General features: G+C 46.6%; 1 protein-coding gene across 1 annotated transcript in view; it reads left to right on the top strand.

Moving 5' to 3' along the window:
* Positions 1-12,668, top strand: part of SNRNP40 (small nuclear ribonucleoprotein U5 subunit 40) — a 28,577-nt gene extending 15,909 nt beyond the window's left edge. Inside the window, exons 6-10 of the mRNA XM_075553318.1 lie at positions 4,567-4,687; positions 6,708-6,790; positions 7,823-7,884; positions 11,266-11,369; positions 12,172-12,668. Coding sequence (XP_075409433.1) covers positions 4,567-4,687; positions 6,708-6,790; positions 7,823-7,884; positions 11,266-11,369; positions 12,172-12,221 — 420 coding nt within the window. The 3' untranslated portion in view covers positions 12,222-12,668. The remainder of the gene's footprint in view (positions 1-4,566; positions 4,688-6,707; positions 6,791-7,822; positions 7,885-11,265; positions 11,370-12,171) is intronic.
* The last annotated feature ends 2,956 nt before the right edge of the window (positions 12,669-15,624 follow it).

The raw sequence follows: 15,624 nt of genomic DNA, 5'->3' as shown, positions 1-15,624 counted from the left end.
GTTCAATTTGTAACAATGAAAATGCATCCTGCATATCAGATATTACATGACGATTCATGAAACAGTAGCAAGATGACAATTATAAAGAGCAGTGAAAATAATCTTATGGTTGGGGGTCACCACAATATGAGGAAAGGGTCACGACATTGGGAGGTTGAGAACCACTGCCCTAGAGATTTTACAGCCTGGAAAACCCTCTAGCGTCCCTGTGAGTGTGTGTCGGCGTGGTGGTAAGTTTAGTTTGTGGGGCTCTGGGGCCATAATGGGTTCAAACCCAGCAGTCACTTCATAGGAGAAAGATGAGGCTTTCTGTTCCCAACGATTCAGAGCCTCGGAGCCCGTGGGGGCAGTTGTACGCCGACCTGTGGGTCGCTCCGAGGTGGCATGAACTCCGTGACAGTGGGGTTGGGTGCCATTTTTCGACACTCTCCATCACCTCCTTTGGTTCCTCAGTTACTTAAATGCCATTTCTCCTCGAACTGCTCTTCTCACCACTTTCTCCCTAGACGGTCTCATCTTTTCATGACTTCAGTAGCCAGCTCTGTGCTGATGACTCTGTGTCCCATCCCAGATCTCGAGTCCCTTTGCATAGCCAGTTACACCACGGCCCCCACTCGGACTGCACACAAGGACCTCAGAACTCACCTCTTCCCAAAGTTGAACTTAGCTTCCTGTTCCTTTTTCCCCCAAATAACTATGTGAAGAACGTGGAATCTGAACATAGGGACTTAATTAGATCATTTTAATAGCTAATGTAGTATTTCCCAGGCTGAAGTTTGGGGACCCACAGGCATTAGAATCAGCAGAGGGCTTTTTGTGCATTTGAAAGTGGGTTGGTGTCATCAAGATAGGATCATTTGTACACTTTAAAGATTTTATTGAAATGCACATTCTTTGCTGTGTAGTTTTATAATTTTAACATTTGCATGGAATCATATTACTGCAAATTAAAGTGATTTTTTTTCTATTGCCCCCAAAATTCCATAGTTCTCCTTGTAGTCCACGCTTCTTAGCACGTCTGACACCTAACAAGCACTGTTTGTCTTTTGTACTCTTGGGGGTTTTTGTTGTTTGTTTGTTTTTCTTGTCCATAATATCATTTAAATAAAATTATTCAATACCTTTTTGAGATTTGAAAATGTGATGCCCCTCCCCCACACACAAACATACGTATATTTATTACACTGTGGTGCCCGCATCTCTGCCATGACTACAATCTTCTCACCACTAATAAAGGGGTTGATTCCTGGGCTCTTGATCTCCACTGTTCTTGGCCTTTCTAGACAGACAGACTCAATTGGGCTCTAGTCCTGGAGGTGTACTCCTTTCTAGGATTTGAAGATTTTTTTTTTTAATCATTTTTTTAGGGGCTCATACAACTCTTACATTCCGTACATACATCATTTGTGTCTACCACATTCATACATAATGTTGCCATCATCATTCTCAGAACACCTGCTTTCTACTTGAGCCCTTGGTATCAGCTCCTCATTTTTCCCCTCCCTCCCACTCCCCCTCCCCCAAAGATTTTTTAAAAAATAATTCATTGGGGGCTCATACAACTCATCATGATCCATCCATCCACTGTGTCAAGCACATTTGTACATTTGTTGCCATCATCATTCTCAAAATATTTGTTTTCTACTTGAGCCCTTGGTATCAGCCCCTCATTTTTCCCCGCCCCTCCATGAACCCTTGATAATTTATCAATTATTTTTATTTGTCATGTCTTACACTGCCCGACATCTCCCTTCACCCACTTTTCTGTTGTCCACCCCCCAGGGAGGGGGTTATATGTAGATCCTTGTACTCGGTTCCCCCTTCCTACCCACCTTCCCTCCACCCTCCTCGTATCACCACTCTCATCACTGGCCCTGAGGGGTTCATATGTCCTGAATTCCCTGTGTTTCCAGTTCCTATCTGTACCAGTGTACATCTACTGATGTAGCCAGATTTGTAAGGTAGAATTGGGATCATGATAGTGGGCCAGAGAAAGCATTGAAGAACTAGAGGAAAGTTGTATATTTCATTGGTGCTATATTGCACCCTAACTGACTCATCTCCTCCCCGCAATCCTTCTTTAAGGGATGTCAAGTTGCCTACAGATTGGCTTTGGGTCCCAACTCCGCACACTCTCCCCATTTATAATGGTGTGATTTTTGTTTGATGGTTTGTTCTTTGATACCTCGTACCTGATTCCTTCAACACCTAATGATCACACAGACTGGTGTGCTTCTTCCATGTGGGCTTTGTTGCTTCTCAGACATACACTGTATATCATACCTACTTGGAGTAAATGGCTTTTGAAGTCTTGTTGTTAGACAGATTATACTCTCATTCCACACTTTCCTGACAGAAATAGACTTAGAGCCCCAGTTCTGCAGTTTTGTCCAGCACTACTCTTTCCTGAGACATTGTCCTTCATATTCCTTGAGGGTGTCTACTCATTGTCGTTTTGTATAATTTGGATTAGTTCCTAGATGCCCTGTATATTTCGTAAGTTTGTATTTACATCATAGCCTCGTGGTCTAAAGTGAAAGGTGTCTAGTTCGCAGACACTGTCTTTTCCTGCCGGCACTTTGCTTTCAGGGCCTTGTTAACAAGAGCTGCACCCAGCGCTCCAGAGGCTGGGGCGGCCTGGGCAGGATCACTGCCTCCTTCGTCAGCGTCGAGCGCTCCCTGTTGTGCACTGTGTTATATATCCTGATTTTTCAACTAGAAATCTGGGTGGATACTTCTAATTTGCTATTTTTGTTTACCCTAAAGTTTTCCATTTTAAATATAGAAAGTGCATTTAAGTGCATAGTTGACCAAATAACTTTGAGAATAAACATATATTAACTTAAGGTAATTGTCAGAATTAAAATATAATCCATAATCAAACTAAGAATTTAGTAAAGAAAGTGTTTTTTAAAAGGAGGGAAAGTCCCTTAGTCGCATCATCCAGATTCCAATCCTGTTGAAATTGCAGTGTTTCCTCTTTTTCCAGACAACAGTATTTTACGTGTAAACTTTGAATCCCGTGTTAGGTAAAACTATCAGGTGGGAGGTTCCTTTGTGGGAACTCCCGCCCCAGATGCACCCACGGCTGCTTCACCCTGCCCTCCACTCGGAGCTCCTCCGGCTGTGCTGTGCTTCCCAGAGCCGGCTTCTTGTTTGTCCTCACGAGCCGGATGCTTGTGGCAACCTTGCGTGGAGCGCGTCTGTCGGTGCTGTGGGCAAAGGCAGAGGACGTTCGGGGGGGAGGGGGCGCCGCAGGGTGGGTGCCTCCTCTGAAGAGGGAGAGCAAGCGCGGAGCAAGCCGTGCTGATCACAGCATGGCAGTTGGCAGTGACTGGAGGTGAAGTGCGCGGGGCCGCACACACTGACTGATGAGTGGAGCTGTCTGCTGCTGCGCTTTGCTTTGACCACTGCACCCGCTCCCTTTCTGGATGAGGGGAAATGCCCTGCTGAGAGGAACAGCAAGAAAACAATCCCCCCCTTAGGAAAGCTGCTTGGCAACCAGAAATGAGACCGGGAAAGTTGTGTGTAATGGTGAGCATTAGCAAACCCGCTGTTCCTTTGCATCCGACGGTCCAGACCGTTTTTCTCAGCTTGAGCAGGTTTGACATCGCTGTCCGCAAAGTGACTGGACACCGTTTAGTATTTTCCCCTTTTGCTGCATAGCTTATTTTGTAAACAGTTTTCTATTTGGTCTTCAAGGTTATTTTAGGAGCTGCTTGTAATAATAGCTACCAATTATTGAGGGCCTGCTATGTGCCAGACATTTGCTAAGGATTCTACTTGTAGTCTTCACATTAGCCAGCACAAGGAGATACTTGACTAAGAAACGCCACGATGCATTTAGTGGCCCGCTGCCCACCCAGCTTCAAGTGACAGAGATGAGCTCAGCCTGGCCCGAAGACCCCACTCTTCTGTGTAGTACTGCCGCCTGCATGAGACCGTGTGTATTGCGTGGTTATGAGCCAGAACTTAGTAAACCATTTTTTTCCTTGCTTGGCATTTATGTTATTTCCAGCTGAACTGTTCATCTTACTTTTCTTGCGCAGGCAACAGTGAATCTGTAAAAATGTATTTTCCTTATAATGAATGTTTTCCTTGCACAGGCATGCATATACTTATATACATACATTAAAGGGGAAATTGTAAGCATCTACATTTTTACAATGTTACCTTGCCATTGTTTATGTGTGTGTATATATATGTACATGTGATACTAATGCCTTTCTCAAATGATATGTTTACTTGTTTCTAGGTACTTCTTGATAACCAGGGTTTGAAAAATTACCTCTATTCTGTCTTTTTGTTGTTGTTGCTCTTAAGCTTTATCTTAATATTTGACATTCCTTATTCTGAATCTTGTCAAACAGAAACTTTTGTCTCCTTATGTAGAATGGCGAGAGGTTTTTCCTCTTTGACAGAAAACCTGTATTTTGAAATAAAGTAATAATTGGCCTAGAGCCAGATTAAGAAGGAATATCAATTTTTCCAAGCAGTTGACTCTTGTAATTCTTTCTCTCTGCTCCTCCCCATGCGATTTCTGATAGTCTGCTTTTATCTTTGCAGGTCTGGGACCTGCGCCAAAACAAGCTAACCTACACCATGAGAGGCCATGCAGATTCAGTGACCGGCCTGAGTTTAAGTTCTGAAGGCTCTTACCTCTTGTCCAATGCAATGGACAATACAGGTAACTCTGAGAAAGCATGTTCTCCCAGCACCCAGTCATGTCAGCCCTTAGCGGAGTGGGCATTCAGTGGCAGAAATGCATGCCAAGGTAAATGAGATCCAGAGAAAGAGTCAGAAATGGCTCACAGGGTTCCTCCTGGGCAGCTAGAGAAACGTGTTACGATGGGCTAGGCTTTCAACCCAGCAATTAAGAACCCAGCAATTAAGAACCAAGGATTCTAGAGCCAGGGCAGCCCGCTAGTCTTTGAGCAGCTGTGCCCACAGCATGCACTGTCTCCAGGCGTCCCTGTTTGCACTGACAGGTGGACCGCTCTGCTTTTAGAGCTTGTTCGCCCAAGGCCCTGGACCCACGTGGGACTTGTAGTGATTGGTTTGTTGAAAAGGCAAACCTGGATGAGCTGCCCAGTGCACTTGCGTACCAAGCTCAGGGGTTCCATAGACCTGTTGATGCCCGACATTTTGCCCTTTGTGACGGTGTGCCTTCTTCCCCACTCCAAAGCCACTGGTGTGACCCAAGGCCCTCATTCAGACAGCTCCGCATTCTGGGTGGACACAAACAGCCTTGGGGCCTTTGTTGTTTTTGAGTTACATGAGTATACTACAACAAAAAGGAAGGTGACTTGGAATACTTTCTCGTTTTAGGAGGAGTTCGGGAACATCCCGAGAGACAATTTTACAGACTTATTGGGAACTAAAGTGCATTCACTGACGTTTTATTACTTAAAAAGAGTGACTTTCACTTAGTGGGTACTTGATAATTGCCGAATCAGTGGACATCCTACCTTTCTTACTGGATTCTCTGCCCAGCTGTAAATTTTCATGCCCATTTGACCTCAAGAGTAAGCCCTGTTAGCTCATAACTACAAAGTCAGACGTTCAGAATCACTGGCCACTCTGAGGGAGAAAGTTGAGGCTTTCTACTCCCATACACACACACAGTTGCAGTTCTACTCTGTCCTACAGGGTCTCTGTGAGTCAGAATCGACTCCGTGGCATTGAGTTTTGACCCCAGGAGTCCTTGTTATTTTTTCAGCCTCAAAGTATTACTCTTAGCAACAGCCATAGCCTACTGCTAATGTAAGAAAAATAACTCACTGCCGTTGGGTCTACTTTGACTCTTAGTGACCCCTATAGAACATAGTAGAGCTTCCCTTTTTGGTTTTCCAAAGAGGTGAATCTATAGACACAGAAAGCCTCCTCTTTCTTCCACAGAGCAGCTGGCGGGTGCAAACTGCTAACTTGCCAGTGCTAGCTTGTTCACTGTTAAGGAAAGAGAAGATTCCGTGAATAGTTGTGAAAATAACTAGGAGTTTCTTGTTGCCGTGACATCATAAAATGATAAATTCATTATTTTTAATGATTGCTTGCCAACCTTTTAGAGCCCTTTTCATGTATGAAAAGAACAGACAGTTTGTGGGGGATGACCAGGGTTTGAAAGATAATGGAAGTTTTCCAAATGTTTTTGAAGGCCCTCGTATCTCCCATTTGATCCTTAAAGAACTTAGACTTTTAAGACAGAAGAAGAAAACCTGGTGCTATTCTCGTTTTAGAAACGAAGAAACGCAGACGCGAGAGCCGCCATAGTCACCTAAGTAGGGCCCTGCATATCTGCAGGCCTCCAGCTACCATGCTTGTGCTGTGGGTCCCTGCTACACTGGTTCCCTAGAGATCATTGTCGCCGTTAGATTGTCGTGTTGAAGCATTACTGGATGTGATTCCCTGGAGTTTGCATAGGAATCATTGCAAACTGTCTTGGTGGAATTGGTATCACGAGCAACTTTTCCCACCACCAATCCCCAGCAGTATGTTTGACTTTTCCCCTCCAAGCTCCTCAGCTCCCCTCTGTGTCACCCCTACTTAGTGGGCCTAGATGCAAGGAAACATCCCCAGTGGCCATTGCCCCTGTGACATGCCAGCCCCTCTAAGCAGGAAGCGGCATCTGCCTTTCTCATCGCTGCAGGTGGGTTCTCAGGGCACCTGGCGAAGCACTGTCTTAGTGGTTTATTTGGATTCTTCCACAGTGAGAGTCTGGGATGTCCGTCCATTTGCCCCCAAGGAGAGATGTGTGAAGATATTTCAAGGGAACGTGCACAATTTTGAAAAGGTGAGTTGTGAGTGGCTGAGAGGGGGTTGTATTCCAGTCACAATGTTCATCGTCAAAACCGTGCCTGTCAGGGTTCAAACTCATAGAAGCAGAGAGAAGAAAGAAGGCTGTCAGAGATGAGGCGGCTGTGAAAAATTCATGGGATAATTGAGTCAAAAGATAATGGAAATTTCCCACGCATTTTTAGATACTCGTGGGGCCAGCCCTCATTGGATGACTCTTGACTTTTGTCCCCTTGCGGTTAGCAGCGCAACGTGTTAACCAGTTCACCACCAGGGCTCCTTAGCACACTGCTCTTCTTCTCCGATGGAAATACCGGCCCTCAGATCAGTGGTTGTGAAGAAACCCAGGCTCCCAGGGCTGGGGCCCGATGGTCTGCTGTACAATCCGGTCTGCATGGCTCCCCTCTGAGCACTGTGGCCACACGTCTGACAGAGACCTTTTTTCTGTTGTTGTTGTTGTTGTTGAATCTTTTTTTTAATCATTTTATCGGGGGCTCATAAAGCTCTTATCATAATCTATCCATCCATCCATGTGTCAAGCACATTTGTTACCATCATACCTTTTTCCTAATCATGCAAATTCCCAAGTCAGTTCTATAAAAGCAGTTCCCCCTAGTTTAAATCCCTGTTGTGTGTGTGGTGGTGGGGAGGGGGAACTGTTTGTTTGTGAACTTGAGGTTTTGTTTTACTTTATAAATCAGATCTTACATTGTGTTGGCTTGATCTGTATTTTCATTTTCCTTCAATTTAAACAAACAAAAGTGAGTGGGTGTCGAGGTCAGTGGATCAAAGGGAGTCGGCGTCCGTTTGTGAGCAGAAGAGCATGTTGTTGCCAGGCCCGTTCCAGTTCCCTGTGTCCTGAGCATTCTCTGGAGAGCGTTGTTTGGTGTGACCTGACGGAGTATGCTGTTTGGGGGGGCGGGTCCCAAAATGTGGGGTGATGGCCGGTCCTCCTTGTGGGGAGACCGTCCAGTAAAGAAGAGTGGGTGTGTTGCTGTAGTCACTGGGTCCCTGCGTGTTCATCTTGCAGAATCTCCTGAGATGCTCATGGTCGCCTGATGGAAGCAAAATAGCAGCTGGCTCCGCCGACAGGTAGGCCCACTAATCTGAGGTCCCGGGATGCAGCCATGCAGCTAGCCTCTCGTGGGCAGTGCCTGAGGTGGGCACGCTGCACGCCAGCAGAGTCAGAGCTGTGCTCAGAGAGCAGGGCACAGATGCCAACGAAGGCTCGCACGGTTGCATTTTAGACCGGAGGGTAAAAATGTGCTTCTGGCTGTTGAATTCCCTTTGCCCTCCAAACAAAATGCAGCCTGTGTCCTCCTTTCAGCTTCATCTCCTGCCACCCTTCAAATAGCTATTGAGCTCCCGCCCCCCCCCCCGTGCTGTGCCTGCTGCTAAACTCCCTGGCATGTTCTCACCTCCAGGCCTCCTCTCATACACCCGCGTCTCCTTTGTCCAAGGTCCTGTCTCCAGTCTGTGCCTGCGCACTGGGTCTGCGAGTGCCCCCATCCTCTCCGAGCTCCCTCTCAGGCTTAGCTCGTTTTTCTGTGCTGTGCTCAGTGGTCACTCCTCTACCCTGTATTAACATGGAGTGCATCTTCTCGTCAGACAAACTCAGGGGAGCACCCCACTAAGTTACGTGCCCCTCGTGTCAGGGGCTGGGTCTTTTAAACTCAGGGGAGTGCTTGACATATTCTAGATGCTCACTGCATATTGATCTGCATGAATTACAGATCAGCTCAAATACCGACTATGACGGCTGGGTTCAGAGGATTCAGGGTGGATCAGATTGTTAAGTCAGAGGCGTGGCAAACTGGCAGTGAGGCAGTTTCCAGCGCTGAGCTGCCTTCAGCGACAATGAGGCTTTCTTTACATGTAAATTTTAACAGACCACTATGTTTGGGTGAACTTCAAACACAAGAAAATTCCGTCGGGATGCTATGGTATGGAGCTTGTATGTAGTATGTCGATAGTGACTGTGGCTTAAAGGGGTTTAGAACTTGAATAGGGTGGTCAGATGCTAAGGCTTACAGACTACAGATAAGGCTCTGAGGGCAAATCCTGGGTTTAGCTACCAGTAAGAAATGTCTGATCCTTCTTGAGCCTAGCATCGCTACCTGTCAAAACAAGCACCATTCTATCAACCAGAACCCTTTCCTTGGCGAGTGAGGGCGCTCAGCATGTTGCAGGGTTTCCTCCTTTGGGGGCTCTACTACCACCTACCACAGAGAAGAATCACTTCCACCCTGCCCCACCCTCCCTGTTTGTGAGCCATGCCCATAAACCTCAGGGCTCCGATGCCTTTGTTTCTTTTCCCCTGACAAGTTTAATGCCAGAGAAAATGGACAAGAACTGATAGCGTAAGGCCATTCTGAAGTCATTTTATATCATTTTTATCAAAGATTCCACTTTTGGATTATATAGGCATAAGCCTCTTTGTTTCTTTTCTGAGAAGAGCCATTTTCTTCTAACATTGGTCCTTTTTGATGTGCAGTGTCCCCGCCCCCCATTGTGCTTTAGACATTGCATGTGGACTGCTGGCTCGCCTCGGGTCTGAGGGAAGCCGGCCTCTCTTCTCTGCCTGCTGGGGCTTGACCAGATTTCACAGGCCGTTGCGCCAATTAGCCCAAGTCAACAGCAGCCCTGCTGCATGCAGAGACGGCTCCTGCTGAAGGCTGCCACACCAGAGTAAGAGAGGACCAGCAGCCCCTCTGAATTTAGTATCGAACTGGCAGCCACTGGGAGCCGTGCCTTAGAGATCGGGGTTCTGCAGGCTTTGGTGAGCCTAGGAAAGGCGTTCTTGCTTCTCAGCAAACTGCTTTTCAGTTTGGCCTGGATTTGGCAAAATCTGCCCTCCAGGCATGTCACCACCTCTAGCGTGCGCCCCATCAGATTTCCCCTCAGGGACTGCAGTAAGACTGGCTGAGATTTGTTTGCCGGTCGTCAAAGCGGGGTGGTCTGACAGGGAAAGAGAAGCTTGGGGAGGTTTGGCCATCAAAGTCTGCTTGGGCAGCGAGTGGCTGCACTGACACAGGCTGAAGGAAGGGGGACCAGCGGCTTGTGGCTGACAGGAAAGAAGGCGTGGGAAGGGTGTTTGTGGACAGATGGGGTTCCTGTTGCTCTTCCATCTTGCGTGGAGTCTGGGTTCCTATGGAGCCTAGCCCTTGAGAGCTGAATGGTGTTGTTAGAAGCTCTTATTTATGACCAAGCTCACTTCCATCGAGCTGATTCTGACTCATGGCCTCCCAGCAGGGCAGGATAGAAGTGCCCTGTGGGGTCTCAAGACTGTAACTTTTGACAGGAGTAGAAAGCCTTATCTCTCTCCCACAGCAGCTATTACTTTCGAACTGCTGACCGAGGTTGGCAGCACAAGTGTCACTGCACCAAGCAGATAATTTTCATGATCATGTCAAGATGGTGTCTCTATTTTAACTGTCTGATAAAATGACTAGAGCAACATTGGTCATCAAAGGAACATTTTTTTTCCCAGAATGTTTGAGGGTGGAAAGACGAAGGACACCACAAACTCTGTCAATGGAAAAGTTTCTATACTGCAGTGTCCTTGTCTGTAAAACGAGGGGTTAGGCCAGCTGCATCTGTTGGTCCCTTCTCATTTTAGAATTATCTAATCTTTCTGCCCGTGGGTTCAGCTCAAGATGTGGTTTGTTTACGTAGCAGAAAATTTCCGTTTCTTTCTGCACTACACTAAATGAAATATTGGTGCCATCGCGCCTCATGGGGACACTACAGGACAGAGTAGAACTGCTCCTGTGGGTTTCTGAAACTAGCTTTTTATGGATGTAGACAGCCTCACCTTCTCCCACCGGGTGGCTGGGTGGCCAACTGCTGACCTAGAGGTTGGCAGCCCAACTCGGAACCAGGACTCCCACGAAATGAACTAAGGCAGGCACAGGAGGACGAACATTATATGTTCCCATGTATATGTCATCTCTAGACGTGGTAGACTCGAGCCCTGGTGGTGTGATGGGTTATATGCCTTGGGCTGGTCACCTCAAGGCCAGCAGTTTAACCTACTGTGAGCTGCTTCGAGGGAGAAAGACCAGACTTTCTGCTCCCATGAAAGAGTCACCGCCTTGGAAGCCCGCAGCGGCAGCCCTACTCCGACCTATGTGGCCACTGAGTCGAAATCATCTCAGTGGCCGAGTTTGCTGTAGAGTGTAGGCAGACATAAAGGTAAGAGTTGACCAAAAAAAAAAAAAAGTTGACTCGTGATTAGCGGTTTGCCTTTGCAAGAATGGAAGAGGTACGCAGTTCTCTTCAGGACCATAAAATCAATAGTGATGATGGTACAATGTGAGGATGTAAATTAGTGCCACTGAGTAGTATACTCTTAAATGGTCAAAATAACAATTTCTCCCAAACGTCTATTGATCACAGTAAAATCTTTCTAAAAGCCATGCCTCTGCCCTCCATCTGCGTCGGAGGCCTGACCTTTGTCACGGTGCTTTGCAGGTTTGTGTATGTGTGGGATACCACGAGCAGAAGAATCCTGTATAAGCTGCCCGGCCACGCTGGCTCCATCAATGAAGTGGCCTTTCACCCGGACGAGCCCATCAGTAAGTCTGGCCAACTGTGGGACAGGGGGAACGGCGAGAGTGTCCTCAGAGGGGTCCTGGTAATACAGAGCTGGACATCTCTTTATGTACTTGCCATGCAAGCCAGCTAAGCATTGGTCTCCGTCGCAAACGGAAATTGGTTAGTCTGTTGTGGTTCTTTTGTGGTTACTTGCTTCAAGCCTATGTGTTGATACTGTGGTTGAGTAAAAGAATGTTTCTCAGTAGTCAGGAATGGATTACAGATCGACTTAAATTTTATTAGCAAGCCAACGTAAGTAAGGCCTCGGAACTCTGGTGAACATTGAACACTGAGTGTAACAACCAGAAAGAGCTGCCATCGCCATCGGCTCCCCTCTTCTAGGGGAACCGAGGTCTTTTTCTTGGGCTTGACGGGCAAGTGGTGTGCAGAGAATACCTGCCGTGAAGTTCCCAGAGCTGTGGCCTTCCAGGCAGGTCATGAGGTCTGTCTTCCAAGACATCTGGGTGGGTTCGAACCGTCCGTCTTCTAGCTAGTAATTGAACGTGTACCTTTTTGTGCCACCAAAGAGCCTCCTGGACTGACCGGGGATGTCAGGAATTAGAGCCAGGTGATGTATCCCCGAAACCCACACTCATGGTTTTGAAAGTGTGAGGCCTAAAAAGCCAAACGCTTTCCCGTGCATGGCGTTTAGGAGGAGGGGGTTCCAGCCAAATCCAGCTGCTCTTCTGGACCAAAATTGGTTCTTGACGGCGAGTCCTTGAGCCCCAAGTCGCCACAGGCCTTCGTTATGCCCAGCTGTCTTCTCTGTTGTTTCCGCCTCAGTTCTCTCGGCATCCAGCGACAAGCGGCTCTATATGGGAGAGATTCAATGAGGGGCACAGCGGAAGACTCGGGGCCGCCTGATCCTGAGACCGCCGATGGAACAAGTGGCTTCCAGTGGTGCCCAGGCCGGCATCCTCCTGAGAAACAGCGGGAGGTGGCCACACTCAATGACCACATGTGTCGCATTCCACCAGGATGGTTAGGGCAAGCTCCTATGGCCTCAAAACCGCGTGCCGGATTTTAAGAATGTTGTTTCAGTCTGCGTTTGTTTGTTTTTTAATAAGACTTCTTTAAATGGACTGATAATGATTTCCAGCCGCCTGTTTTCTAATCCAGACTGAAGACAGGGAAGGTAGCTGATGTTTGTTAGCTTTTTTGATGGGGATTTTGGTTTTGTTTTGTTGCTTAAATCAGTAGCGGGCTTGTATGATCCTTCCTTCCTGTGTTTCTGTGAGTCATTTTGTATTAAAAACCAAATAGATGCCTTTTTGCAAGTACCATGTGGATTGAATTTATTGCTCTTTTTTTTTAATTATATTTTTGGGGACTCTTCCACCTCTTATAACAAGCCATACATCAGTTTTGTCCAGCACATTTGTATATATGTTGCCATCATCATTTCCAGAATATTTTCTTTCTACTTGAGCCCTTGGTATCGTCTCCTCTTTACCATTCCCTCACCCTCCCTCATGAAGCCTTAATAATTTATAGATCATTTTTATTTTCATATTTTACACTGTCTGCTGTCTCCCTTCACCCATGTGTCTGTGGTTCATCCCCCTGAGGGGACTGGGGGAGGTGTTTGTACACTGATCATAGCGATCGGTTCTCCCTTTCTCCCCCACCTTCTCCCTACCCTCATGGTATCACTACTCTCATTATTGGTCCGGAGGGGGTTATCTGTCCTGGATTCTGGGTGTCTAGAGCTCTTATCTGTGTACATGTACCAGTATACATGCTCTGGTCTAGCCAGATTTGTAAGACAGAACTGGGGTCATGATAGTGGGGGGGGGCACTAAAGAACTAGAGAAACGTTGTGTTTCATCGGTGCTGTACTGCACTGTGGCTGACTTGTCCCTACCTTGTGACTTGCTGTCTTTTTGTTGAGACTTTATCACTATAAATCAAACCAGGTCATGATGTGACCACTTTAAACTTCTGAGAAGCTGTTTACTTGGATTTTCTGTCCCCGTTTTCTGTGTATGGAGGTTGACTCACTCCCATGAAAATAACAAAAACTTTAATAAAAAAAAAAAAAAGAAATAACAAAAACTAATTATCGGTGGCAAACACTTTTCTCTGTGCTAGAGGAGAGCAGCCAGACGGTGGGGAATAAGATCTAAAGAGCCTTGTTCCTGTGGCCTGGGCCGCCCTGGAGTGCGAAGCGCCCTTGGCTCCTCTGCCCTCTTCCGAGCAGTGCTCCCTGCACTCAGCTTCCTGAAGGGGGCAGACTGGGCCGTCTCCAGTGAGAGAGCTGGCACTGCTGTGATGCTGCTTCCACCCCACGTCAAATGGAATACGGGAACATGGAGGTGGAGTGCAAACGAGGACACGGCCGAAGACTATAATGACTCCGGCAGGGACATTTCAAAGTGCTGTCACTTGCCTCCTTCCCCTGGGACAGGCCACCGTCTCCTGCAAGGATCCTGGGTGGCTGCCCCGCCCACAGACACTGATGAGTCCCATCTGGCACTGGAAAATGGTGGCTGTCTGTTTCGAATCAGTCTCAGGACAAAGAGGTCTTTGCGCTCCTGCCCATTGTTAGTCCACAGCCCGTGTTGCTGCAGTTGTAAGATGGGGCGAGCATTGCCCTTGGTGTGGTAGACACACCACTCCCTATTATGTGGTGGGAAATGTATAGACCAGCAGAAAAGACCATCTCAAATTCATTACTTTTTTTTCCCTTTAAGTGAGCACATGCCAAAGATTTACTTAGCTCATTAATGAGGGAACCAGCAGGATAGTAAAGCTGTCTCACCAATTACTTTTAATGCAGCGAATGAAGTTTAAATACAGTGTCTGGAAAGAGGAGGAAGCAATTTATTGCACCTGTGAGACTAAAAGAAGTTTGTTTCATAGATTATGTGATGATGCCTGAGTGAAGCCTTGAAGAAGGGGTGGGGCTTTGCCAGGTAGAGAAAGACACGTACACGCCCAGACAGCAGGCACAAGCTAGAAAGCGGTGTGGTTCCTGAGCCAGAGAGCTTGCACACGACTAGCATTACGGAGCCGCAGGCAATATGGCTACAGAATGAATCGGGCCAAGTGCCAGAGAATTTGTGCTTCGTGTGCTTCGTCCTGTGGCTTGAGGTTTCCTAAACATAACCCATAGAACACTATCCCAAAACCCTGTGTCCCAATCAGTTCATGACAATGGTCTCTTCACTGCAGGACCCTGAGAACCATTAATCTACAGTAAATAGAGGGGTTGCCAGGAGCCCTGGTGGCGCAGTGGTTACATGTTGGGCTGCTAACCACAAGGTAGGCAGTTTGGAACCAGCAGCCACTTGTCAGGAGAAAAACGGCTTTCTACTCCCGTAAAGATTCACCACCACGAGGCCCCAATTAAATAAATAAAATGATCAATTTGCTTAAAAAAAAAAAGATTCACCATCGCAGAAACTCACAGGCAGTTCTACCTTGACTAGAGAAACATCCATAGACAAGTGTGTATAAGAAAGAGCTTTTGGTTAACTTACAGAACCATAGAACCGGAAGAGCTCAAATGAAGTTCAATCCCTTTGTGACTTTGGACCGGGGCAAATATGGAAAAGGCATTTCAATGCACCTTCCTACGTTTGCAGGAAGATTATGTCTTCCCCTCTTTCCAAGGAACTGAGACAGAAATACAATGTTCAGTCCATGTCTAGCCGCACGGATGATGAAGTTCAGGTTGTGCGAGGACACTACAAAGATCAGCAGATTGGCCAAGTGCTCCAGGTTTACAGGAAGCATTATGTCATTGACACTGAGCACGTACAGTGAGATCAAGTTCACGGTACCACTGTCCATGTGGGCATTCACCCCAGCAAGGTGGTTATTATGAGGTTAAAAGTGGACAAAGACTGCAAAAAGATCCTGAAACGGAAAGCCAAATCTCGCCAGGTAGGAAAGGGGCAAATACAAGGAAGAATCATTTGAGAATATCCAAGAGTAAAATATCTTGTACTTAACTTCTATTAAAACCGGTACATTTGAAGGGGAAAAAAAGCTTTATATAAAAGAGTAATTGTATATTAAGAAAACATCCCAAGAAAAGAGTAAAAAATGATTAGGGCAAGGACTGTACAGATGTGCTTTATACAATTGATGTATGTATATGTATGAACTGTGAAAAGAATTGTATGAGCCCCAATAAATTGTTAAAATAAAAAAAAATAAAAATAAAAAAACATCCCAGCCCAGTGCAGATCAAGTCCATAGGTCCAATATTATCCCATATGTCCGATACCA

The sequence above is a fragment of the Tenrec ecaudatus genome, chromosome 1 (genome assembly GCF_050624435.1).
Source record: "Tenrec ecaudatus isolate mTenEca1 chromosome 1, mTenEca1.hap1, whole genome shotgun sequence".
In the NCBI taxonomy this organism is placed as follows: Eukaryota; Metazoa; Chordata; class Mammalia; order Afrosoricida; family Tenrecidae; genus Tenrec; species Tenrec ecaudatus.
Note: the sequence above shows the minus strand (reverse complement) of the source record. Positions and strands in the feature narration are given on the sequence as shown.